Source organism: Acanthochromis polyacanthus, chromosome 7 (assembly GCF_021347895.1).
Source record: "Acanthochromis polyacanthus isolate Apoly-LR-REF ecotype Palm Island chromosome 7, KAUST_Apoly_ChrSc, whole genome shotgun sequence".
NCBI classification, from domain to species: Eukaryota; Metazoa; Chordata; class Actinopteri; family Pomacentridae; genus Acanthochromis; species Acanthochromis polyacanthus.
This window is the reverse complement of record NC_067119.1, coordinates 16,181,559-16,208,793: the sequence shown is the minus strand read 5'-3', so window position 1 is coordinate 16,208,793 and position 27,235 is coordinate 16,181,559. Positions and strand designations below refer to the sequence as shown.

Sequence of the window (27,235 nt, the reverse complement as noted above, 5' to 3'; positions counted from 1 at the left end):
TTCAGCACAAAAGGAGGAAGGAAAGCTACTTTGACCTGACCTCTGTTTGGCTTGCTTTTATAACCCATTTCCATCTATATCCTATGAAATATTCAGCTCCTGCCCCTCCCTTCTTGCCTAATGTGGAGGCATAGAAAACACTTTGATATAGGCGTTAATACATGCTTGATATCACAGCGAAGTCTGCCCCTTTGATAAACATATTAAAGATATGTATGCCTTTGCCGGGGACACATGAATTTCAGAGATCTCTCCTGAGCACATAAATGCATTCATAAGCTACTCTCCTTGTCTCTTAACCACTCCCATTATTAATAAATGCATGATCTCATGCTGTGTCTCACCGTGCGCGCAGACACGTGTGTCTCTTTCATATGCTCATGAGTGTGTGTTTTAGGCCACTGCCGGGGACCCCACCTGGCTCATTCATATTCATTCTCGTATAATGACAAGCCACGCCTCCGGATGGCGCAGTCAGGACAAGATCAAACATTATATTCAAACAAGAGGCTGTATAATTCATAGTGGAACAGTCGTGCTCGCTGCTCACTTCCCCATCTCTCTCTCTCTCAATTCCTCTTGCCGTGGATCGCCGGCTTCCTGCATCTAGATTTCTGTCAAGCTCATTTACTCTCACTCAGAGTCATAGCAGTGGACTGCAGCTGGTCCTGATCATATCTCATGATAAGAGAGCACAGGGCTTTTGGCAGGTGACTGTGGCCAACCTGAGTGTGTTCGTTCTTTTCACGATTTGCTCCGTTATATAATTTTCTAAAGGGCGCATTCAGTGAGCTGAAATCAAGTGATCCAATTCTCCTTAATAGATGTTGGAGCAAAACTTCCAGCTGTTGCCTCTGTATGGAGACAAGTGGCTTGTTATTACTGCTGTCTTATTTAGTGATCGGTTTAACCTTAGTCTGACTCACCGGGTGTAAGCCGCACATTTCACACAGCTTTCGCCTCTCTCCTACACGTTACATACAGGAAAGAACAACAAAAAACTCCAGCTAGCAAGCTACCACACTGAAAAATGATAGTTTTGCAGAGGATTAGGAGCACTCATTAAGGCATCCCTACGAGCCTCACTGCGTGCAAAGGTTCCACCAAGACAATAACTCTGGTCCTATTTTGAGGAAACGGCATTGGTGCATACTTCGCTCAGCCTCACTCAATGCAAATGTGATTGGGTTAAAGAAATGCAAACAATCCAGAATGTTTCACCCCCTTTAGCAGAATGATAGTGAAGTACAACCAGACTATTCTCTGCTGCAGAATGGTCTAGCTATGTGAGAATAGTTAAACTGCTTTTCTTTTTTTAACAGTCAGCTCAAGGTGAAACTTACAAACAAAAATTCTGTATGAGCAGAACAAAGAGGTTAAGTGTTGCTGCCATCAAGAAAAACAGAAAATAGTGAATAGAGCCCATTATAGAACTCAGAGTGTGAGTGATATTTTGGTAGTTTTTCTTGAGAAATGATTTTTTCAACGTTCATTTTCTGGTATTCAACTAACAATCAGCTCTAAATACAGACTGAAGATGTGAAGTAGTAAAGAATGCCGCTACATATGATGTACACACGTGGACAAAAATGTTGGTACCCCTCAGTTAAAGAAGGAAAAACCCACAATTCTCACTGAAATCACTTGAAACTCACAAAAGTAACAATAAATAAAAATGTATTGAAAATTAAATAATCAAAAACAGCCATTACTTTTGAATTGTTGATTAACATAATTATTTAAAAAAACAAACTAATGAAACAGGCCTGGACAAAAATGATGGTACCTCTATAAAAGATTGAAAACTATTTGACCAGAGTGACATGATTAACTCAGGTGTGTCATTTAATTGACATCACAGGTGTTTCCAAACTCATAATCAGTCAGTCTGCCTATTTAAAGGGAGACAAGTAGTCATCCTGCTGTTTGGTGAAAAGGTGTGTACCACACTGAACATGGACAACAGAAAGCGAAGGAGAGAATTGTCCCAGGACATCCGAAAAAAAAATGATAGACAAACATCTTAAAGGTAAAGGCTATAAGACCATCTCTAAACAGCTTGAAGTTCCTGTGACAACAGTGGCTCATATTATTCAGAAGTTCAAGACCCACGGGACAGTAGCCAACCTCCCTGGACGTGGCCGCAAGAGGAAAATTGATGACAAATTGAAGAGACGGATCGTTGGAATTGTATCCAAAGAGCCCAGAGCAACCTCCAAAGAAATTAAAGGTGAACTCCAAGGCCAAGGTACATCAGTGTCAGATCGCACCATTCGTCGTTGTTTGAGCCAAAGTGGACTTCATGGGAGACGACCAAGGAGGACACCACTGCTGAAAAAAACTCATAAAAAAGCCAGACTGGAATTTGCAAAAATGCATGTTGACAAGCCACAAAGCTTCTGGGAGAATGTCCTTTGGACAGATGAGATCAATCTGGAGCTTTTTGGTAAGGCACATCAACTCTATGTTCATAGACTCAAAAACCAAGCATACGAAGAAAAGAACACTGTCCCTACGGTGAAACATGGAGGAGGCTCAGTAATGTTTTGGGGCTGCTTTGCTGCATCTGGCACAGGGTGTCTTGAAAGTGTGCAAGGTACGATGAAATCTGAAGACTATCAAGGCATTCTGGAGAGAAATGTGCTGCCTCGTGTCAGAAAGCTTGGTCTCAGTCGCAGGTCATGGGTCTTCCAACAGGACAACGATCCAAAACACACAGCCAAAAACACCCAAGAATGGCTGAGAGAAAAGCGTTGGACTATTCTAAAGTGGCCTTCTATGAGCCCAGATCTGAATCCCATTGAACATATGTGGAAGGAGCTGAAACATGCCATTTGGAGAAGACACCCATCAAACCTGAGACAACTGGAGCTGTTTGCTCATGAGGAGTGGGCCAAAATACCTGTTGACAGCTGCAGAACGCTCATTGACAAATACAGAAATCGTTTAATTGCAGTGATTGCCTCAAAAGGTTGTGCAACAAAATATTAAGTTATGGGTACCATCATTTTTGTCCAGCCCTATTTCATTAGTTTGTTTTTTTTAATAATTATGTTAATCAACAATTCAAAAGTGATGGCTGATTTTGATTATTTAATTTTCAATACATTTTTTTTATTGTTACTTTTGTGAGTTTCAAGTGATTTCAGTGAGAATTGTGGGTTTTTCCTTCTTTAACTGAGGGGTACCAACAATTTTGTCCACGTGTGTACAATGAATGAAATGGTAATTTTCTCTTCTCTCTCCCACTTTTTCAGGTTTCCATCTGAGCGGCACGGTGACGGATCCCGCCACACCCTCGTCCCCGGAGCTTGTGTGCAGCGTCAGCGTCAGCTTCGACCGCTGCAAGATCACGGCCGTAACGTGCACCTGCGGAAACAAAGACATCTTCTACTGCGCCCATGTAGTGGCGCTTTCGCTTTACAGAGTACGGAAGCCCGAGCAGGTCAAACTGCATCTGCCCATCTCAGAAACCCTGTTCCAGATGAGCAGAGACCAGCTGCAGAAGTTTGTCCAGTACCTGATATCAGTCCACCACACAGAGGTGCTGCCCACCGCTCAGAAGCTGGCCGACGAGATTCTGTCGCAGAACTCGGAGATCAACCAGGTTCACGGTGAGGAAACGTGTGTGTAAGGTCACATGAGCGTGCAGGTTCTAAGTGTGTCTTCCTGCCTCTACACGCATAGGTATTGACTGTGTGATGAAGGTAAAGTGTGGCGGGATCAATGTTACTCATTAATGAGCTCCAGACTGTAAAGGAGAGACTCTGTGTCTCTAATCAACACTATAGACCCGTTCTTTACCTCTGAGAGGCAGAGATGAAGAGGTTCGTGGAGAGATAAGAAAGGTGCATATCTCTTGTTATCGATACTGTACTCGCTGCTTCCCTCAAACAGATCAGAAGGTAAACAACACGGAAAGAGATACCGGTGAACACAGAAGGTATGAAAAAGCCTGCGTGTGTTGTCAGAGGCGCTGTTTTGTAGCCCCGAAGCGGTGATAAAGGAGGCAAAAAGAGGTCATGCAGAGATGTCCAAAATACAGGCGGACAGGAAACAGACTCAGAGGAAGGAAACATATGAGGAAACTGAGAAAGGGGAAAGAAGAAAACAACAGCAGACACACAGATTTCTGAGTAGAAAGAGAACTGTCGTAATTCGATAACTTTGCATGTGTGTATGTATTTACCTTTATGCTTTATCAGAATTAGAATGAACAAGTAACGGGGCACATGTTAATACATTTGGTCAGGTAAATGTTTGAAAGCAGCATCAAAATTGTAACTCTGTGATGACAAGTAATGGATTATTTGCTTAGTTTTGCTTTTAGTTGCTTTCCTATTTGAAAAAACTGAGGATAGTATTAATGGAAGAGGGTAGATTGCGTGAAATTCTGCTATATTAATAATATTTGTATTAAACCGCAGTGGCAGCCTATTAGTTTAGTGTCACGATCAAATGACTGAAAGGTTTTAGAACATAATTTGTAAATGTAATGTTACATATTGCTGCACCCAACACGAGTAATGTACATGCAGGAGGTTGTTGCAGTTGAAGACACAAATAAACGTCCTGAAAGGTGTTGAAAAGCAAGTAACATTGTCAGGGTTTTTCCAGCCTCACATTTGGCCTTTGAAAGGGTGACTGTGCACGCCAGTAAAGGCAGCTGAGTCTGTGTCGCCTTATTTGACAGAAATATGTGCATTTTCCTTTTTTTTTCTGATGCTTTGATAAACAAAAATGCATATGATGTTTAAGACATGAAACCCCAATTAACAAAATCGTTTTTTAACCCTTGTGTTGGCCTTACCAAAAAATGTTGTTGCCTTGTCTGAAAAAAGTCCAAAAATTTAGAAAAAATTTCCCCAAATTTATAAAAATTTGCAAAATCTTCACGAAGAAAAAATCCTGAAAAGTTTCCCTCAAAAGTTTTAATTTTTAAAAAAATAAAAAATCCCCAAATTTGACAGTGAAATTCACTGGATTTTGGTTGATTTTTTTTCTGAATGTTCTTCAACATTTTTTTAATTTGTTTTTTTCCACCAAAAAATGTTAAAAAATTTCCTAAAAAATTTAGAAAATGTGGAAGTTTTCACTGTGAAAATAATAATAATAATAATAATAATATATATATATATATATATATATATATATATATATGTTTTCCACATTTTTAAAACTTTAAAATGGGTCGGGTCAGGACGACAGGAGGGTTAATGATTAATTCTTACCATTTTATATATTATCGGGTTTTTTTCTTTGGGATGGGGGCACATAGAACCACTTTAGGGACTGGCAAAATTTCCTCCATATAGGAAAAACTCAGATTTTCTACGGTAAGTCTTTTCCATCACCTGTATTTTTAAGGGGTCTTTTTGTTTAGGTTAAACTTAGGTTTAAACTGTGGTTGTTGTGCTAATAATGCCTCCCATCCATCCAATTTTCTGGAATAAAATTAAAAAAAAAGAACTGATTGCCATCACAAAATCCAGCATGTTATCTTCCAATTATATCATTCTAATTACTCTATACCAACAACACCATATTTTTAATCAGAGAACACAGCCACCCGAGGCTCAGATAACATATCTGTATGCATGTGTTTTGTAGGGGCCCCGGACCCCACAGCAGGAGCCAGTGTGGACGATGAGAACTGCTGGCATCTGGATGAGGAGCAGGTCCAGGAGCAAGTCAAGCTCTTCCTGTCCCAGGGAGGATACCACGGCTCGGGCAAGCAGCTCAACCTGCTCTTCAGCAAGGTCGGGACCCAGGAACATTCGTTCACGCACATACAGAACATAACAACACGCATACAGCACATAGCAGCCCTGTCGGTCACGGCCACAAGCGCGCTCTCTCCTTGTAGCTCTATAACCTCTCTCATTCTGTTTATTTCTTGCACACAAATGCAGCTTCATCACGTCCTTTTAATAAATGTTTCCCCCCTCTGTGTCGAGTGCGCTTGTATTATCTTTTATTCCCTTAAGAAACGGGATTGGGAAGATAATGTACACACGTTAAAGGGCATGCTGTCTCTTCGCTCGAGCTAATTGCGGGAGGGAAAGAAACTGTTAGATAAAGAGAGAAGAAAGAGGTATAGAAAGAGGGAAAAGCGTGCACTGTATGCCGCTCTGCCGCCATGATTAAATGATTACATGAGAGATGTGCGGTCCTCTCTGTTTCCTGGTATTACAGTGGGAGAGCTAGGCCGGCATTAATGCGTTGTGTGCTATGTAAAGACTGCAAGCCAAGGCCATTATCATCCAGCCTGCGCGGCTTTTAGAATATCTCTCGGCTTCATGCTCTTTGTTGCCTGTTATATTCTTTTCAGCGCGCATACACACTCCCACAGACAGCCACATATACGTGTACGGACGCATACACACTCGCACGCCCACATTCATGTACACACTTATAGTTCCACAGAGCTGCCCTTCAAATCATGAAAACACACTTACTCTATTTGCATTGCTGAATCTACTGTAAGTGTGCCTGCATCTGTGGAATTTTCCTGGTGTGTCTGTGTGTGTGTATGTTTATGAATAAATGTTGTCTCCTCTCGTCTCCAGCGAGTCACAAAACACACTATTTGTGCTCACATGAATGCCACGGTGTTGGTGTGAAAGTTCAGCGTCACTGTTTGCTGTTCTTGCCGCTTGTTTTTACAGAAAAATAGCCCCATTTTTCAAGTACTTTAAACTGGTGTTTACTTGGATTTTCTTTTCCCTCACACACCCAAAGACTGGTAATGTTTCCTGCTCCAAGAAGATGCTGACCACCGTGCTTTTACAATAAACGAGTCCCTCTTGCTATTAGCACAGCTTCAGAAAATCTTCTGGAGAAAGTGAAGGAAAAACAAACAAAAAAAAACTGCAGCTGCTGGGTGTGCAGCAGAACAGGAAAAAAATAAATTGCTAAATTACTGTTACTGCAAATGTTTTATTCCACATATTTTTCTGTTATTGATTTTTTTCCCCACCAAATTGGATTTTCATTCTTTTTTTTTTAAACATCCAGAATAATATGCTGACAAACTTCAACAGTAAATACTGGAAATATTTAACCTTCCCGAACCACATTGTGTCTAAGTGACTGGATTTGTCTTTGTGACCTCTAGTTTTGAAGAATATTCCAACGTTAAATGAAGCACCAAAACTATTTGGAGGTCATAAAACTAGTCTGAATAGAGATTGATTTTCCAAGTCAAGATTTAAATTAAAAGCAAAGGCAAGCTTTTAAAACAGCGTTTAAGAAAAACCTGAGGATGGAGTGAGAGGAATTTTGTCACAAGATTTCAGCCTTACTAGTTCCAGTCATACTTTGTGCATTTTAATAGTCAGATACAGGTTAAATTGATTTGACCGTGAAAGTTTCATGTTATGGAACGTTGACTGTGTTATTTTCAGTAGACAAACTGGGAGATAAATATAACCTAGGCAGGCGGATATTGGTCTGTCTATTTAAAGTGTTTGGACGTGCTTTGTGAGGTGTGTAAGGAAGTGTTTATGCATGTAACCAGTATTTTTTGACGATATTTTGCAATTAAATTCCATTCAGCTCAGTTCAACGCTCAGTTTGTGTATCTAGTATCATTTTATGCAGCATCTCACCACCTAGATCACAGATAAAATCATAAAATGTAAGAGGCATTGATAATAAATGCATTTATAAATAATTGTGAAATGTTAAAAATACATAGAACACTTTATGTTACTGTTTTACTGTTATTTTGCACCAAAGCACCAAGTCACATTCCCTGTACGTGTAGTTGCAATTTCATAATTGAAATTCCGTATACGTTTTTATTTAATTTTCTCATTGTATGCATGCTTGTGTATCTCATGTCGTTCTACTTGTGTGAGAGCCGTTTGGTGTTTGTGTCCTCACTGCTCTGTGTGCATCTGTTGGTATAAACTACATATGTGCGGGCCTGTCCCCCCCGTCTCCCCCTCTAGGTGAGGGAGATGCTGAAGATGCGTGACTCCAACGGAGCGAGGATGTTAACACTGATCACAGAACAGTTCATGGCCGACCCTCGGCTGGCACTGTGGAGACAGCAGGGCACCACCATGACCGACAAGTACAGACAGCTCTGGGACGAGCTGGGTGAGGAGGAAAAACACACCGCACAGACACACACACACACACACACGTACTGTCCTATATGTGCACACATTCAAACACACAGATCTTCTTCACTGTGCACACAGGCGCAGACAGATTTAGCAAGGCGGGTGATCGAACCCAGACATTGACACAAAGGCACGCGCATATTTCTTTGTTTATTTGTCCTTTGTGTCCAAGAAAGCCCACACAGGCACACACTCGCAGACACACACACACACACACACACACACACTAACAGCACAGTCTCTCCCTCTCGCTGCGACTGTAAGTTTGGCAGCTCACCGAGCGCGTCTTTGTGAATTACAAACTGTTTAATGCGGCACATCGCGCCTCATCAAAACCCCAAATATTATAACCTCTGCAATGTTTTCAAACACTTCACATTATATATTTAGTTGATGTGACAGAGTGCTGCTCACCATGCACTTGTTTGGTTTGATACTGTGTGTAGTTCCTTTGACAGACGTACTGTACCTACAGCAGAACGCTTCCTCACAAACCACAAAAACCAACAGGCCTGTCACCAGGACAGCAGTCGTGTTGTCTCCTGTCTTTGTTGTTTGCCTCTAATATCTCGGTTGATGCTGCCGCTGCTGTTGTTGATGATGATGTTCGTTTTCTCCCTTTGGTCTTGTTCTGCACTTTGTGAGGACAGCGCAGTGATCTCATCTGTTTCAATCCCACGTATTTTTGGAAGTGTGTGTACGGTCTCTTTGAAGTCCACACTTCAAACCCTTCTTCCCAAGTCCTTATCACTCCCCCTGATGTGTGGTGAATGCTGCCTCTCGGCGCCGCTCTCTCCCTCTCTCCCTCTCTCTCTCTCTCTCTCTCTCTCTCTCTCTTTTGTCTTTCTCCTCTTTGAGTTGCAGCTACTCCTCTCCTCTAGACACAAAGCCATGCCTCATTCACTTGTCCTCACCCATGTCTCCTTGTCCAAATCATCTCCGCTCCCATTTCATTTTCTTCTCCCCCCTTTTTTTCCTGCTCTCTTTCTGTTCTGCACCTTTTGTATTTTTTCCTCTCTCTTCATATTCTGTCTCCGTCCTTGTCTCCGTCCTTTCTCCCAAACTCCCTCTGCCCGTGCACTCATACATCTGTACACACACACACACACACACACACACACACACACACACTGTGCATTGTACATATCTCCAGCAGTCTTGAGAGTAAAATCCCTGAATGCGCTTGTATCCCCAGAGACGTAGCCACTTTTCATATTCTGTTTGTTCCAATTTACTCCAAAATGATGTGTGTGCAGTCAGCGTTGCCTCTGGACTAGTTAAGTTCTGTGTTTTCACAGACTTTTGTATTCCAGCGCAAGATGGCGGCAGCACAAAAAAACACTGTGCTCTGAAAGAACAAGAAACAATGTTATGATGTTTTATATCTTGGAAAACTGCCTCCAGCTTTCGATCTTGCGCGATATATGTATTTAGGATATTTTAAATCTCAAAAGATTCACTTTCCTGCATTGTATGACTCACCAGCATTGTCACAAATTGGGAAGTGGGGCAGATAACTGAAGTCAGTCTGTATGTGTGTGTTAACGCTGGTGCTGTGCGTGTCCAGGTGCCCTGTGGATGTGCATCGTACTGAACCCCCACTGTAAACCAGAGCAGAAGTCATCGTGGCTGCGCCAGCTGCGCAGATGGAACAGCGTGGACGTCTGCCCCTGGGAGGATGGTAACCACGGCAACGAGCTGCCCAACCTCACCCACTCACTGCCTCAGGGTGCCCATGGCAACCAAGGTCAGAGATTGACAAGTTTTGTATGTCTGTCAATAACATACTTTGTAGCAACGTATCTCACAGCTGAGAAGTGAGAGGTGCTGCATGTAGTAACTGCAGGCATCAGCAGCCCAGCCTCCATCTATTGTGCAGAGAAGATTCTGCAAGCGTTTGTTTATGCTTTAATTAGAATGATCAACAAGTCTATTTTTTCCAATGCAGACCATTTACTCTCAAAGCTTACACTCAGATTACACCACAACAGTGGCTCTCTTCCTTTAAAACCACCCGGGCAGATTTTCTGTGGTGTAGAAGCCAGTTCAGGCTGCCAATCTTCTAGGTGGTGGTTATGTTTGTTTACAGTTATTATGCTAATGCTTGAAAAATAAGATAGAGATTGATATTAAAATATTAGGGCTTTTAAGACAAAAAAGCAACCAGACACCCTTGCATGTGGGCCCTGCGCGCCTGTTTCTCACCACATGAAGATGATGTAGCATTAAAAATCCTCTCACTCCTCTTCCTCCTCCTCCTTCTTCTGCAGAGATGCGCCCCCACAGGACGGTGTTCACGCGAGCCATTGAGGCCTGTGACCTGCACTGGCAGGACCGACACCTCCAGCACATTATCGCCAGTGACCTCTATGCCAACTACTGTTACCATGACAACCAGGAGGGCTCCCTCTTCGACTCACGTGGTTGGCCCTTATGGCATGGTGAGTCTATGCGTATGTAGGTGTGAGCGAGCACATGTGTCAGAGCAGTTATTTATACACAATAAGTTGGACCGAGAATGCCTTGCAGCTGAAGGGAGAATGTCGGGGTTAAAACTTTGCCTTTTTTACTCAGAACATGTGCCAACGGCCTGCGCCAGGGTGGATGCCCTGCGTTCCCACGGTTACCCCAGAGAAGCTCTCCGACTGGCCATCGCTGTAGTGAACACGTTACGAAGGCAACAGCAAAGACAACTGGAGCACTTTCGCCGGCACAAGAAAGGTGAGACCAGATTCTGTTATTCTTAAAGTTTCAGTGCCTTAAACGTTATCACAAAACAGCATCAGCCTGCATCTGTCTCATATGAAATACTGTTGAAAAGCTCAAGGAAAATGAAAGAGCAACATCAAATGTATATGTATTCATACTTTATCTGAAGACCCATCGTGCCTTTTGTAAAACCAGAATCAAGTAAAACTTCATCTAGATTCATGCAGAATTATGCAGACATGAAGCCTTTTAGGTTCTGAGTTTCATACCCAACATCTCAATAGTTTATTAATTTTTCAAAATTTTAAAGAACATTTGCATTTTTAGATCCGATGACCACTCGAACTTTGTTAACATTAACAATAGAGATATGCTCTGTCACATTCTGCATTTGTTAAATCTGTTTATTCTGGTTTCCATAGCCTTGTGCCATCCAGGGTGGAAGAAGGAAGAGAGGGTGGGATTTTGAGGAATGGGAGGGCAAAAAGGGTGCGCTGCTGGGCAGTTAATAACAGGCAGAAACAGATAGTGGCATTTTGTACGCATGTATGTCTTTGTCAGAGCAATCTATGTTCATTATGCCGAGGCTGCTGATTTGTATAACGTACAGAATGTTTGATCAGAATTTAAAGAAACTTATCACATCTGTTTAAGCCGGAAAAACTAATTGCCAGTAGATAAGCGAAACAAGTGCTGCATGACTAACTGGGTCTTTATCTGCTTTGTCTTTGCTCAGAGTTGCTCCATAAAGGCCACACCTCCATAACCAACATGGAGGGCTGGGTGGGACACCCTCTGGATCCCATCGGTACTCTGTTCAGCACCCTGACAGAGTCGGGACGAGCGGGCGAGGAGGGCTCCAACACCTGCTTAGACCTCTCAGGTAGTGCTGGCTTACAGTTACTGGCGTTGTGAATAAAAACAAATGCACATGTGTACTTAAATGGAGCCATGAAACAAATTCTAAGCCAACACAAATCTGAAAAGCTCATACTGTCTTTAGCATATATTTTCTCAGGACCACATCCTTGCACTATGTGATTTGTATGCGATATGTATGGCATTGCGGATGTTGTATAATAACATGCTGTATACAGGGGCAGCATAACTTCCATATATAAAAAATATAGAATTATGCAAAAGTAACATGGCTCAGAAGGCACTTGCATATTTGTGCAGTTTTGTTTCTGACTTGATGTGTACCATTCCCAGGGTTTAATTTTTGGATTGGGATTAAAAAGTGCCTGATTTGCACTGCAGTGTAGTTATTTAAATCAATGTAGCCCCATAATAAGAATACAGATGAAGAACACGTAGTTGGAAAGCATAGTTTAAATGGAGCTTCACCGCCAGTCTCTTTGTCTTATCTCATCGTGCCTCCTCATGCTTTTTAAATTCTCCTCTCCTACGCTCTGTGATTGCTCTGTCCCTCATTGCCTCCTCTGCTCACAGAAATAGCCCTCTCCTCTGAGGTAGAGCATTGAGCAGAGGAATGCTCCTGAGGCGCTGATCTTTTTTTGGGGGGTGGTCATCAATTTAGACCTGCATTTTGTGCCTGACGCAGGAGACGGAATCATCTGACGTCCAAACCCTCAGAGACGTTCATGACCACTTCATGCTACCTTACTTCTCACCTCTAATCTGCCTCGTGTCCTCTTCTCTCTTCTCCGTCTTCTTCACAGACTGCTCCAGCGTTGTAAGCCGAGCAGACCTCCAACGAATGCCCGTGCAGCGATTGCTGGGAGACGGCGAATCGTACGTGGCGCTGGCGGTGGAGACGGCTCTGATTGGCTTAGGCCAGCAGCGGGTGATGCCTGATGGGCTGTATGCTCAAGAAAAAGTGTGTCGCAACGAAGAGCAGCTATTGGCCAAGCTGCAGGAAGTGGAACTGGATGACTCCTTGGTCAAAATCTTCCGTAAACAGGCCGTCTTTCTGCTGGAGGGTGAGGAAGCTGCCAGATTTGTCCTTTTTTCTTTACATTCTCGGGCGGCTGTGGCTCAGGTGGTGTAGCGGGTTGTCCATTATGCACAAGGCTGGAGATTCAGTCCCAAGCTCCTCCCATCCACATGTTGAAGCGTCCTTGGGCAAGATACTGAGCATCAAGTTGCTCTCGAGGGTGGGGGAGGCAGGCGGCTCCACAACCATGACTGTGTGCGTGAATGAGGGGCAAATTGTAAAGCTGTTTGAAAAGCATTCCATAATGCAATCTGTTTAACATGTATTTCACTACATTTCCCAGCAGTCTCCACACATACAGATGCACACACATAGACACACCTCCTCCCTGTCTTTCATCCACCTCCCACACACCGGGAGCCTACACATTCTTGCTAAAAGAGGAAAAGCACATTTGACTCTGTCTCACTATTTATTATCCTTTCATTTTGTGGTGCAAATAGAGGCTGAGCTGCCCTGGGCCAGACCAAAATGAGCTCTTTACACAGTAACACCAGGGGTATTGTGTCAGCACACTTATGCGTGCACACACAACAGTGTGTACATTTACAGGACTGGAGCTGGAACAGAATGGGTTTTGGTTGTGGGAAGGAGAGAAGGAGCAGGGGGATGGTGGCACATCCTGGAGAGCCCAGCCCAGTCAAACTCTGGTCCAGTCCCCACCCAAACCCCAGGCCAGCCTCGTCCCAGGCGCGACCACCCACCTCTGGCTCCGTCTCTAATAGAGCACCAGGCTCTGAGGCCTCTGCGGGCCCCTGGAGGCTGCAGCCGCGCCACTGTGTGATGTGGTCTGTGGCTCAGAAGCCTGTTGGGGTTTAAAATAACCCACCAGAGATGAGGGGAAGTGCAGGAAGAGGGGGAGGGAAGGAAGAGAGTGTGAGGCCAAGTCTGCACACACGACCATATGGTTTTTGACGTCACAGCGTGTTTTAATGCTGCGTGGCTCGGCTTCTTCCTGGCTGAAAGGAACAGACCAGATAGGTCACACCTCAGCGTGCAGGAGACAAATCAGCATGCAACAATATAAAGATGTATTGTTTATTGCGTTTAAGTCATAAACTGTATTGATTCAGTGAGATCAATCATTCGTTTATCGCTGTATTTCCGTCACTGAACAGTCCTATTTTCTGTGCGTATGTTTCCTTTTGTTGAGCAGCCGGTCCGTACTCTGGCCTTGGAGAGATTGTCCACAGAGAGAGTGTTCCCATGCACACCTTCGCCCGCTATCTCTTCACCTCCCTCCTACCTCACGACGCTGAACTGGCGTACAAAATTGCACTGAGAGCTATGCGGTAGGTCTGCTTACATTTACGTTTGCTTGTGTGTGTGTGTGCTGCTGTAATGATGTCACAACCTTCTTAATCAAATTAGATTGATCTTAATTGGAAGAATTTAATACTGATCACTGGAATACAAAAATCCCTCCCTAAATTTGGGCTATTGAAGCCTTTTAAAAACTGCTTGCCACCTAAAACCGGGAGACTGAAGTGGCTAATCTGAACATTACAAAAGAATATGTAGTGATCTCTCCTTTTTCATGCAGACTGTTGTGCGTTCCCCTAAAGCTTTAAAGCCGTAATGGCTGAATCCTGATTATTTAAAGCGGATTTTAAAGGACAAATATACAAACATATAGAGTGTTATGGCTGTGTGCATGCTTGTGTTTAGTTGGGGGTACCGTTGTGTTTGTGGTTCTCTGTGTCGTCCATGTGATCTCTCTATATTAAGCTCCTGTGTGTATTCATCTGTGGACAATGTGTACATGTGTATGTGTGTTAATCAGTCTGCACTGCTGTGTTTTGATGTTGTGACTAGTGGGAGTTGGATCAGTGAATATTAATTACATTAATGAGAGTGTAATTAGTGTGGCTGTAATGAGGAGGAATCGCATTTACACACACACACACACACACATATGCGCGCACACGCATACACATGCCGAGCCAACAGGGAGAGGGCAGCGTGGGGAAGATGTTTGTTGTGTTTCCACAAAGCCGGGCTTCTCGGAGTCCGTCGCTGCAGGACTGGCGAACGATTAGTGAATGAATGAAAAGTGAGTTTGTTTGTTTCTTCTTCTTGTTCCATGATGTGTCACAGTCGGACAAACGGAGAACAAAAAGACAACAGGCACGTGGTTTACACCTTCCTGCAGTTAACCACTTAGGAGGCGTCAGGAACTGAAATAACACGCTTACAAAACCGAAACGAGATGGTTTGGATGTCTCAGTGTGGCTTCAAGGTTGCACACTGAGCCACTCTGTGTCCCCTCCTTGGCCCTAAAACCCACGTCCCAAACCTGTTTTCCCTGAGTCAGCCACTCCCTTCCCTCCCTTGCTACTTCCCTTCTCCGTTTTTTTCTTCTTCTTCTTTTGTTTCCTCCATCCTCGCTCCTTTGGTGTGAAACCGGCGATTTAGAATAATATGGCCACTTATGGGTGCTCCTGGGAGCCAGGGGTGTCTACTCAGCAGATAATGAATGTGTGTAATGTAGCGTAGTGTAATGTGATAGCATATACCTCCCCGCTCCCACGGGACGGCGGACAGTTAAATATAGAGGAGGAGGTAAAGTAACCAGGGCTATTTTAATGGACCTATTATAACACTATCATTGATACAAGGAGAGAGAGGAAGCTTCTCTCTCTCTCTTTTTACACTCACACACACGCACACACACCCCCATACACACTTTTCTCTCTGCTTGTTTTCTCGATTTGTCCTCTCTGTCACAGTTGGTCTCAAAACAGCTTTTTTTTGTAAATGAGATGACTGCCTGCATACACAAATGCATATCCACAAGAGTATTTTAAAGCGTGTGTGTGTGTGTGTGTGTGTGTGTGTGTGTGTTTATGCGCCTTGGATGAGGTTAATTAAAGTGTGTGAGCGCAGCATATGCCGCGCGATTGGCTTGGTGTGAGCGGCCAACACAAAAACAGAGGAGCTGCCTACTGGTTCACAGGCTGCCCAGAATTTGACTGCAGCCACAGAAGAAGAAGAAGAAGAAGAAGAAGAAGAAGAAGAAGAAGAAGCTCGTCGCCTCTCCAGAGACTACGTTTATCTCGACTCTTTGGAAGCCAAAGAGACAAATCCCAGCCGCCTGTTATCATGTGAGATTTCCATATGAGATACAGAGTCTTCCAATGCTAATGACTTTGGATCTGCGCTGTAATCCACAACCTTTTGATCCTCTGCATAATCCATAATCTTTGAGTATACGGCGCTGCGTATCATGACTGCAGTGTGAGGATAAGCCAAGACGGTGTTTTACTAATGATACTCACAGGTAGCTGATGGTTGTTTTTTTTTCTTAAACTTGGTCGTTTGGATAGAGAATGACAGATTTTCAATATTGATTATTCACATGCTCATATGGAAAAACTAGGTTTTCAAATCCATAGTTGATCATTTATTTCCATTACAAATACGTTCACGCGTTTAAGTAAAAGTACATAAATGGTGGCACCAGACAGGACTTAAAGTATTGAAAATCCTTATAATGTCCCTTGTGAGTGATTTATAACATATTTTCTTGGGTAGTTATTACAAATGCATCATATCATCATTTATATGGACCGTTTCTGTGTCTGAAATAAATAAAATAAATAAATATCTAAATGGCACTATGCTGCTTTTAGTCTAAACATGCATGGTAGTTCACATGCTCTGCGTTAACATCCACATTCTGGAAAGTTTCTATTAACTGTAGCTGTTAAAGAAAATGTAGTGGATTAGAACATGCAATTTACCTCTGAAATACAGCAGAAACATACAATGGATTTACTATTTAGTGATATAAAGTGAGAATAAGTAGGTCTCTAGTTACTTTTGTTCACTGTATAGAGTCGTTTTCAAACAGCCGCATCACCATCACATATGCTCAGGAGGAGAAATGATAAAAGAGAAGTCTAAACCATTCTGAATATAACGCCATTGAGAAGATGATCATCGGGAAGCTGATGATTTGAGATTTTCTCGAGACTATGATGACATTTTGATGAGCCTCATGTTGTGCAGAAAATAAATGCATCACTTAAACCAAATGTCAGTTCAAGCATCCTGGGCCCCTGAAAGGTAAAAATCTGGGGTTACCACTCTGGTCATGCATGACTTGATGCCTGCTGTCAGGCGTCCTGAACATCTCATCCTGACAGAGTTTGTGTATAGACGAAAGGTCTTCCACCGGATGTGTCGCTTGGCTGATAGATGTGTGCTTGATAAATTACGAAAGTGAAGGGTGTTTACAGTTGGAGGTGGAAAGGAGCACGAGGTAAAGAGGTCAGTAGTCATGGTGATGCAGACCAGAAACCCAAAGGGCCTCAGGATTTAGGTAAAAACTTGGCTGGACTGCGTTTTATCAACATCTTCGTCTTGCTTCTTCTGTGCAAACTTGCTGCACTGCACATTTAGTTCTTCCTATATATGTGCATGTGTCCGGACGTGAATGCATCAGGATGAGGTTCAGTTATTATTCCATCAATAATAAATATTCAAGTACCCATCTGTGTCTCCTCACCGCATGAGGTCTATCTTCTGTAGTCCTTCGCAGACTCCCTCCTCACGTTGCTGTTGCATATTTCTATTAGTATTGCTATGTCCCTCTCAGATGTGACAGGGTGCTGCAGTGCCACTGGAGCCATTTGACACCAAAGCCCCCCCCTCCACTGACTCACACTGGGATTGATTGCCTCTTAGAGCTCACTCTGTTAGTGTTTTATGTATCATTGATAATACACATTTATATCCAGCCATGGCAGCGCTGTAAAGAAATATGAGTTTAATTTGGTGTTTTAAGCACACTTGACACTGAGTTGAGAGTTTGTATAGTGTTATAGCGTCGAGAAGATGATCGTGTTTATAGCCAGCGTGCACCATTTTGCGGTAGTTACGGGGGGGGGGCTTGGAGAGAATGCACCGCTGTCTGGGAATAAACTGTACTTGTGCTTAGGTTGAACGCTTCAGAGCATAACTTTTTTTTGTGCTTCTCGTGGAACAATAGCTCAGCGCTGATTTTACTCCCAACATTTTAAAGGAGGCTATTTTTCAGCAGGCCTGGCCTCTCAAGCTCCCATCCAATGGAGGCCTCTGGCTCTCTGGTGAAAACCAAACAAAGACAGGAATGTTGATGAGGCGTCCATCTTTACCCAGGGCCCTCTCTTTTTTTTCTTCTTCTTGCTTTTTTTGCTTTGTTACACCCCAGGAATCTTCCAGAAGGCCCCAGTGTGGTGGAAGCTTTTAGCAGCTCTTTAGATGTGTGTGGAATGAACCCGGCTGTTGCTAGGGCTTCCAAACATCTCCATTTTACACCAAGTGTCAGCGTTCACACTTGTGCGCATCTCGACTGGGTTTTTGTCACCTTCCCTCTCCGAGAGACGAGCCCCGCTTGTGCCCTCTTGGGCAAAAACTGAGCAAAGACGAGGCTAGTTTTTTTTTTTTTTTGCATGCCTTCACTCATGTGGCAACAGTATCACATGCACTTTGCTCTGAAATTGAAACTGGCATTTAGCATTACATTGCTTTTACCAGGCTGCTTTGATGTGTTTTCAAAAGGGCAGGTGTGTGTGTCTGTCTGAGCGCGTGTGTGTGTGTGTGTGCACACTCTGTGGGTCTTTTCATTGATGTGTGTTGGTATTTGTTTGATGTGTGTCCAGCCTTACAGGGCTGGAAGGTGAATTCCTTAATTTCCCCATGGACTCAATTAGCTTTGTGATTGGCTGAGAGAAGGCCAGGTTGTGCTGTCTTCTGAAGGAAAGAAGACCTTTGAAACTGAGGTGGGAGCGGAGGGAAGAGAAGTGAAGCAGAATAGTAGATGAGCCGGCCACAGTGGTAATCGCGTTGTGCTCGTGGTGCTTGTGAAGACTTGGCCCTGTCAGTATTATTATAATGAGAGACAGAAACTAGTGAAGCTCCTCCATCCACTAGCAGGTGTTGCACGGCTCTGACTTCATTATGACCAATTAGAGTGAAGAAAATACTAATTATACCTTGGTTTCTAGGTGATTAAATACTAGGTTGAAAGTAAATTGCAGGGATAGGCTAACTGTAATCCCCCCGTGATGACTGAAGACATTTTCATTTTGAAGTCACTTTTGGTAATGAAGACTTTTTCTGTCTGTACAATGTTTCTGTCTGTCCGTCTGTTACAGTACGAAGAAAGAAGTGGTTTCACTGTGATGCTGATGATTTGTGAGACCTTTGGTGTCTCTCTGCCGCTTACTGATTAACATCTCTCATTTCTTTGCTACGCTGCGTTCCTTGTCGTAACATCATTCTTTTATATCCACTGGTTAATGTTCATTTTAAATAGCTAATCATGTGAAGTAGCCTAAAAACAGTCAATTTAAGAGGAGTAAAATGTCGTTTTTTTTCGCAGACTATTGCTTGGATCTCATGTTCCGTGTTGTTTCTCCGTCAGGTTGCCGGTGTTGGAGTCGACGGCATCGTCCGGTGACCTCTCGCGACCTCACCACATCGTGTCCGTAGTCCCCAACCGCTACCCTCGCTGGTTCACCCTGAGCCACATAGAGTCTCAGCAGTGTGAGCTGGCCTCCACCATGCTTACTGCTGCCAAAGGTGCAGATATGCTTTCAAACTTGCAGGATAACAAACATAATTCCATTTTGCGAACAGAAAAACGTCCATGCTATTAACTTACTCCACACGCACATCTATACAGGTGTACCAGCAATCCCTGCCCCAATCTAAACTATTTCTGTGCTCACATTCTTTCTAGGTGACAGTCGCAGGCTGGAGACGGTTCTGGAGTCCATCCAGAAAAACATTCACTCCTCCTCTCACATCTTCAAACTGGCACAGGACGCGTTCAAGATCGCCACACTCATGGACAGCCTGCCTGACATCACACTTCTCAAAGTCTCTCTGGAGCTGGGACTGCAGGTATGCACACACACCCTGCGTTATGTGTCAGACTGCTGTGTGTTTAACTGTATGTTTTTCTGAAGGTTGTGAGGTTGTAAATTTTAATGTGTGTGTACATCAGGCCTCCATATGAAAACAAATGTCAGTAAGTTAGTCTCATAGCAAACCTATGTGAACCATCTAAACCCCAGACCCCAGTGTCTGTAGGATCTGTGGAAATAACACCATGGCTGAAAGTAGAAAGAAGTAAAAACTATCTTTTAAGCAGCATTACAGTTGTTATGACATAAATCATTAAAAATTATTAAACAAAATGATTTTAAAAAATATTTTCTTGTTTGTTAAAATTGTTCTTATTATTAAAAAAAGAAATTCAGCATGTACAGCATTTCTCCAAATACCCACAGGTGTTATCAAAACTTGAAAATACAGATGCCTCTACATACTATGGATATTTTACTGCTTACATTTCCGCCCCCCCCCCCATACTTCTCACGTCTGTGGGTTAGGGTTAGGCTGGCTGCTGTGTAAGTCCAGCCTGCAGTTCAACCTAAAAGATTTTTTGTCATGTGACTGCTGCTCACAGTTCAGTCTCTAATAGTTTCTCGGTTGGGCCTCAGCGCAAAATTAGTTTAATACGAATGGTATGTTTTGGGCAATTTTCACATCCATTTCACATCGACGTCTGATCGTTGCGCATAGCATTGCTCTGTGGTGTTGTGTTTTTTGTGAAATTTTCGTAAAAAGTTTCATTTATTTCAAGCCCTGGATGTCCATCAAGCGTTCTGAGCCTTCTAAGGCTTCTGTCACCGAACCCAAGTGCCAGAGGAAGATGCTTACCATTGCAGAAAGCTCGAAAATTATGTAGGTTTAAGAGTGTATGAAGTGTTTAAGAGCATAGGACGTGTTTATAAGAGTGTGGGAAAGGTTTATCAGAGTGTGGAGAGGGTTTATAAAGCGTTAAAATATGTCTATATATAATCAAATAAATATAAAGTCGCTACTTTGCTGATTTTCGCATATCATGGGAGGTTCTGGAACCTCAGCCCCGCAAGGGACCACTGCCCAGATAGCAAACTATGGGTGAATCAATGTTGAATCTATGTTGAGACCTAACGTAGAAATTATACAGAAAGCGCAAGGTTGATAAAATGTTGAGTCAACGTTTGCTTACATAGATTACATGTTTGCAAACATAGATTCAACATTAATTAAACATTGACCTGTCAAACATTTTAATTAAACCAAAATACAACGTAGATTCAATGGTATCTTTTAAACACAAACTTCAATGTTGACAAAATGTTGTTGAATCAACGTTGATCCAACCATCAGTCTTCAACCGTAACCACAATTCAACCTTCTTAACCCTAATTCAACATTGATTTAACATCTTTTGCTATCTGGGTAAAGTGCGATTTATGGTTGAAAAGCAAACGCTGACTCAACATTTTATCAACCTTGCGCTTTCTGTATAATTTCGACGTTAGGTCTCAACATAGATTCAACATTGATTCACCCATAGTTTGCTATCTGGGTGTACATCTTACATGATGAGTTCATGGACTATCAGAAAGTTAAAAATCCAGTGATTTCTTTGTGTTTAACTCGCTCTGATAAATGGTGTATTTTTGGTGATTGTTAAAAGATTACATGCCATTTAACCCCACCACTGGGTTAAAAATGCCTATTAATACAATCGGTATGTATGACTTTAACATTTAACTCAACCAACTCCCTGTGAGACCACTGTTTCGCTATGTAAGCTGTAATACTCCCAGAAATGTATTCTATTAATTAGTGTCTTTCTGTAGCAGGATCGTTCTCCTATAGGAAAAAAATCCAGCTAATGAGGATAAAATCTATTGAATGAAATCATAATGGATCTGTTATGTTGAAATCTTTTGGCTCTGTGGAAGCGTTTTACACCGACGTTCATGAAACTGAATTTTTTAAAAGGTTGTGGTAGCATTATTATCTTGGAATACGGGAGCATCATGAGGGAACAGTATTTGCACTATGGGGTGCTGTCGTTCCTGCAGAATGGCTCCATATTGCACAGCTATTACACAACCATGCAGAGCAATCACTGGACCTTATGACTCCCATCAGATGTCTACCATATTATTACAGATGCAACTTTGTGGGTCCTTTAGCTTTCTGAGTATCTAAACGTGTCCAGATGGTTGAAGGATTGAAGATGAGTCAAATGACAATCTTACTTTTTACTTGTTCTGTGCACCTCAGGCTGGAGTTGATGCTTTTTGAATAGAAACGTCCTTATGTTTCTGTATTTTGTAGAGTTAAACTGTTAACATAGGTGCGTATTAGTTGTTCTGTGTTTTTGAGACTGTTTTAGTTGAATTACAGATGTGTTTCACTTGCGTAGTGCAGCTTTATTTTGTGCATGTTTGCTCTATAACTCACCCGTCTTTCCCCCCTCCTCCTTCGATGTCCATCCTGCTCAGGTGATGAGAATAACTCTGTCCACATTAAACTGGAGGAGGAGAGAGATGGTGCGCTGGTTGGTCACGTGTGCCACTGAAGTTGGTGAGTCACCCCGGCTGCATGCTTTGGTTTGTTTAATTGTTTCAGGACTTGCTTGATACCGAGGATTTTTGCTCATTTCTGTTCCTTCCATCCCGTCCTTGTCTGCCAGGTGTGTACGCACTGGACAGCATCATGCAGAGCTGGTTCACCCTCTTCACCCCTACAGAAGCCACCAGTATCGTGGCCACCACTGTCATGTCCAACAGCACTATCGTCCGCCTCCACCTGGACTGCCACCAGCAGGAGAACCTGGCGTCGTCCGCTCGCACCCTGGCGCTGCAGTGTGCCATGAAGGACCCCCAGAACTGCGCCCTCTCTGCTCTTACACTCTGTGAAAAGGACCACATTGCCTTCGAGACAGCCTACCAGATTGTACTGGACGCGGCAGCGACAGGAATGAGCTACACGCAGCTGTTCACTATTGCACGCTACATGGAACACCGCGGTTACCCGATGAGAGCGTACAAGCTGGCCACGTTAGCCATGGCCCACCTGAACCTCAGTTACAACCAGGACACGCACCCGGCCATCAATGACGTATTGTGGGCCTGCGCGCTCAGCCACTCGCTGGGGAAGAATGAGCTGGCCGCCGTCATCCCCCTGGTGGTCAAGAGCGTCAAGTGCGCCACCGTGCTCTCTGACATTTTGCGGCGGTGCACGCTGACCACGCCGGGCATGGTGTCGGCGCTGCACAGCCGCAGGAACTCTGGGAAGCTGATGTCGCTGGACAAGGCGCCGCTCAGGCAGCTGCTGGACGCAACCATCGGGGCCTACATCAACACCACGCACTCACGGCTCACGCACATCAGCCCGCGCCACTACAGCGAGTTCATCGAATTCCTGGGCAAAGCCCGGGAGACTTTCATGATGGCTCACGACGGACACATTCAGTTCACCCAATTCATAGACAACCTGAAACAGATCTACAAGGGCAAAAAGAAACTAATGATGCTAGTGAGGGAGCGGTTCGGCTGAGGGCGAAGCTGGGGGTTTGCCAGAAGCTCCCCTCCCTCCCTGCTCTAGTACTTTTCTATTAACTTGAGTCTGCCTTTTGAACTTCTTTTGGACTTATAAAAATAGACAAGTAAAAAGAGGGATGTGACTTGTAGAATGAAGCAAAAAGAGAAAGGAAAAGATGACAAAAAAATCAACAGAGCCACCTGCGGTATTATTGTTCTTGCTGTTGTTATTGTTATAAACATTATTACTATTATTATTATTATTAATAATATTATTACTACTATGTGTACAGAAGTGTTTTTATTTTTCAGAAGAGAGGAAATTTGTCACATTGTGAATGTTGTGTGTATTTCTCTACATGTGTGCGAGACGAAAATGAAAAGTGAAATGGCTTTTTTTAAAAAGATTTTTTTAGGTTCCTTTTTTTTTTTAATTTTTATTATTTCAAGCATCTTTTTACCCTTTTTCAATGTGTATATTGAGTTACATGTTGTCAAGTGGCTGAAGCCCCTCTACAATAGCGCTCATGTAAAAACGGAAAAAAGAAAAGACGACGATGAAGAAAAAGGAAAAAAAACAACAAAAAAAACAATGTCTCGGCATCCTCAAAGAGAAACTAAGGCTTTAAACCACACAGAGCACCTCCCTCTGTCCAGGCCCTCACTGGTGGGCAACTGGGCAACACTGCACAGCTTAGCTCGGCTCGGCACAGATTGGTTTAGCACTGACATAAAGCCGCCATCAGCATTTCTCCAGACATAGTGGTAGCAGAAGCAGCAGCAGCAGAAAAGCAGCACTTGAGCAGCCATTAGTTTTCTCTGGGTTCCAGGCATTATCTTCATCGCACCACAACAATGCTCTTAGCTAACTCGTGTTGTTGTTGTTATCGTTGCAATCTCACCCACCTCCAAAAACGAGTACCTGTTCTGCACAGAACACAGCATGCAGTGATGACACAAAGAGTATTATTGCTACATTAGTGTAAAGTTGTACAACTTTGGGCTTTCAAAAGCGCAGATTTGACTTAAATAACTGATATAGTTGCGTTTTTGTAGTTGAAACAGAAACCCAGAGGCAGATGACTACCTCATGATACGGTATTAAACCTGCTCCCAGTTATTTTGCTTTCTTTTTTGCTATCATGATAGTTATCATCTACGATAGCTGACAGTGTTAATTACAAAAAAGGGGGATTGACTAGTGAGACCAAGGTTATGAGGCTACTTAGAGTCAGATTCCTGCTAAGTGTTTCTGTGCTCGGCTCTGCTGTATGTCACTGCCCAGCCATCGGTACTTCTTACATCCCCCACCTAAAAATCCAAAAAATTGGCTCCAAACGCACTCAGAAGACGCGTCAGTACGTCGTTCCCCTCTCATCTCGACAGCCACCATCGTATGGTATTTTCAAACTAGGCCAGTGTCACTTCCCTCTGTGCATGTGAATCATAGAAATTAGACTTTCTACTGTTATAGTTCATTGTGTGGAACCTTCAGTAATTGTCAACCAGAACGTTCTCAGGGATTTTCTCTACACAGGAAAAAAAAAAAAAAAGGCGGAGCAAATGAACGACTGACTTACAAGGAAAAAGACGAAAACACGACACAACATGAGCGAGCATTTATTGTACTCTGTATATATGCCATAGTATATGTCTGAATATGGAGGATCTGAAAGTATATGTTAACTAATTTATACAGAGTATTCTATGTAATGTGAAATACTTGAAGCCGCTGTAGTTTGCTCTCTCTTGCTCTCCATCTCTTTCTCTCTTTTGTCTTCTTTATTTCTCTCTCTCTTTGGTTCAAACAGAACATATCAGAAGGACTAGACTGACCTTGTTGACTGCTTTGTTTTTGTTTTTTTTGTTTTTTTTTGGAATCGCAAGGCCACACGTGCTCACACTCGAGATGCTGGATCTCGTCAGAAATGGAGGTTGAGTCAGATTGGTGGCGGCAGAGAAAAGAAACATTGCTGTTCATTCCTGCTGACTAAAGCATAGAAAAGGGGGAGGGAGGTAGACTTACTCCAGGCCATTGATCGATAAATGTTTGAAAACACAATACAGGATTTCTTAAAGTACTTACTTATGCATGTAAGCTGTTGTACTAGCCTAGTTTTCCACGGAATCCTATCGGGGGGGAGGGACAGTATAATGTGCTTTATATGGGAGCTAATTGGAGATGAATCTGTTTTTTTAAAAAAAAAAACTAAATCGTTCATTTTGTGTTGAGCCTTACATGCATTTAAAGACATCTCATGGCTGAAGTCTGCCTGGTTGTGCAGTAATATAACCATCGCTGGAGTAGTTTAACAGTCACGAAACGCCACAAGACTTACGTTTGCTAATTATGCACAGACTTCAGTAGAATTTTTAGTTCTCCTTTCATTCACTGCAGAATTTCCAGTGTCTCCTCTGCAATGTTCAGCTGTCCTCTCATGACTTGCCTTTTTCCCTTTTTCTCCTTTATTTCTCCTTTTCTTTTCGTTTTCCGTGTATCTTTTTCTATCTTGTGTTGATTAAAGATAAAAGCAGCCTTTTTCTCTTGCCTTGTCTTAACGCTTTAAAGTAACCAAACAGAAGATCTATCTAACAACCAAACGCGTTCTAAGAGGTGAGAGACAACCAACCTTGGTCCCAGCTTTAGTGTCCTTAATTAGTAAGTGAATGGCTGTGTAACTCATGCTTTAACAAAGCAATTCCTCACGTGTGTTTGGTGGGAAAAAAAATACGTTGTCCAGTGTCTCTTGTTCTCTTCAGAAACAATTTCCTCTGAGTCTTTCTAGCTGTTTTTATTTCATTTTTTTTGTTTTTTTGTTTGTTTGTTTGTGTAGGAATCTTCTGCTCTCCCATTTTATTTATTACAATGACCCATGTATACATGCTTATGAAATTAAGATTTGATACACCGATATCAATTTATTTATGTAACTAAATCACTGTTTTATAATCTTGTTAATGAGTCAATAATTGATTTTTTTTTGTTTTTGTTTTTTGTTTTAATAAAAGTTAGTTTTTTGAAATGTATATTTATTTCCTCTCGAAGCTGTTTATTCGACACTGAAGCGGGAAAAAAAGCAGGAAACTTTCTTTTTTTTGTTGTGTTTTTTTTTCTTTTCTTTTTTTTTTTTTTTGCTGCTGCGCTTTTGTCTCAGGAAGTCTGTCATGGATCATTATGGGACGCGGTCTGTGAGCTTGAAGGCGTGCGTTGGTTGGCGTATCAGCGAGAGCCGATCAGTCAGGATGGTTCAGATCTCCATCAAACAGCGGTGTCAGAAAAAGGCAGGGAGGGATCACTCTCGCTGGCAGCAACTTTCACGCTGTCGTCTCGGGCGAGCTGACGAGGAATATGAAATGTATCAATTGATATTCCCATGGTCTTTGTAGCTTCTGTCAGGCAGCCAGGCTCAGCCAACCACAATAACCTGTTTACATGTATCCAACATTGACAGTGGTGCCACAGGATGACTAAATCAGTGTATGTAGTTTGTCAAGTGTGTGTTTGTGTAGGCCTGCATGTGCATGTGTGTGTGCGTGCTCCTTCTTGTTTGCATGCCTCTGTGTGTGTGTCTGCATGTGTTTCAACGCGAGTGTGTGCGCGCATGTGTGTGTTAAAGCCTTTAGGGAGTGAATGGGAACAGGTGGTAGCTCCAGACTACAGGAGCTCCTGACAGCAGTAAGGTCCCCAGACTCCCAGCCCCTCATTAAACATTGACACAAAAACACTGCAACTGTCTGTGTGTGAACAGTAATGAAGCGCAGACGGCTACACCGGTATACACACTGCAACTTAGCACAGCACGAGTTCTCAGTCCTCGTCTGTGTGTGTGTGTGTGTGTGTGTGTGTGTGTGTGTGTGTGTGTGTGTGTATGTTGTCCATCTGTGTGCGCTCATTAATGAGCCACATTTGTCCATAGAGGTGTCCACTTAGATATTGAGGAATTCGTCAGGTTTTGCAACAAAAGCGCCCGTCTGCTGTCAGAGGCCAGACAGGACTGTCCATTTGTTATGTGATGGATGCCTGCCTGTGAGAAATACTGTGTGTGTGTGTGTGT

At 42.9% G+C, this 27,235-nt stretch overlaps 1 protein-coding gene across 1 annotated transcript in view; it reads left to right on the top strand.

The window, feature by feature from the left end:
• Positions 1-26,207, top strand: part of LOC110958495 (zinc finger SWIM domain-containing protein 6) — a 49,022-nt gene extending 22,815 nt beyond the window's left edge. The window contains exons 2-14 of the mRNA XM_022205061.2: positions 3,258-3,614; positions 5,611-5,759; positions 7,956-8,106; positions 9,700-9,879; positions 10,403-10,573; positions 10,707-10,853; positions 11,578-11,724; positions 12,524-12,784; positions 13,955-14,090; positions 19,208-19,365; positions 19,526-19,689; positions 22,140-22,221; positions 22,331-26,207. Of these exons, the coding sequence (XP_022060753.1) occupies positions 3,258-3,614; positions 5,611-5,759; positions 7,956-8,106; positions 9,700-9,879; positions 10,403-10,573; positions 10,707-10,853; positions 11,578-11,724; positions 12,524-12,784; positions 13,955-14,090; positions 19,208-19,365; positions 19,526-19,689; positions 22,140-22,221; positions 22,331-23,196 (2,969 nt within the window). The 3' untranslated portion in view covers positions 23,197-26,207. The remainder of the gene's footprint in view (positions 1-3,257; positions 3,615-5,610; positions 5,760-7,955; positions 8,107-9,699; positions 9,880-10,402; positions 10,574-10,706; positions 10,854-11,577; positions 11,725-12,523; positions 12,785-13,954; positions 14,091-19,207; positions 19,366-19,525; positions 19,690-22,139; positions 22,222-22,330) is intronic.
• Positions 26,208-27,235: the final 1,028 nt, after the last annotated feature.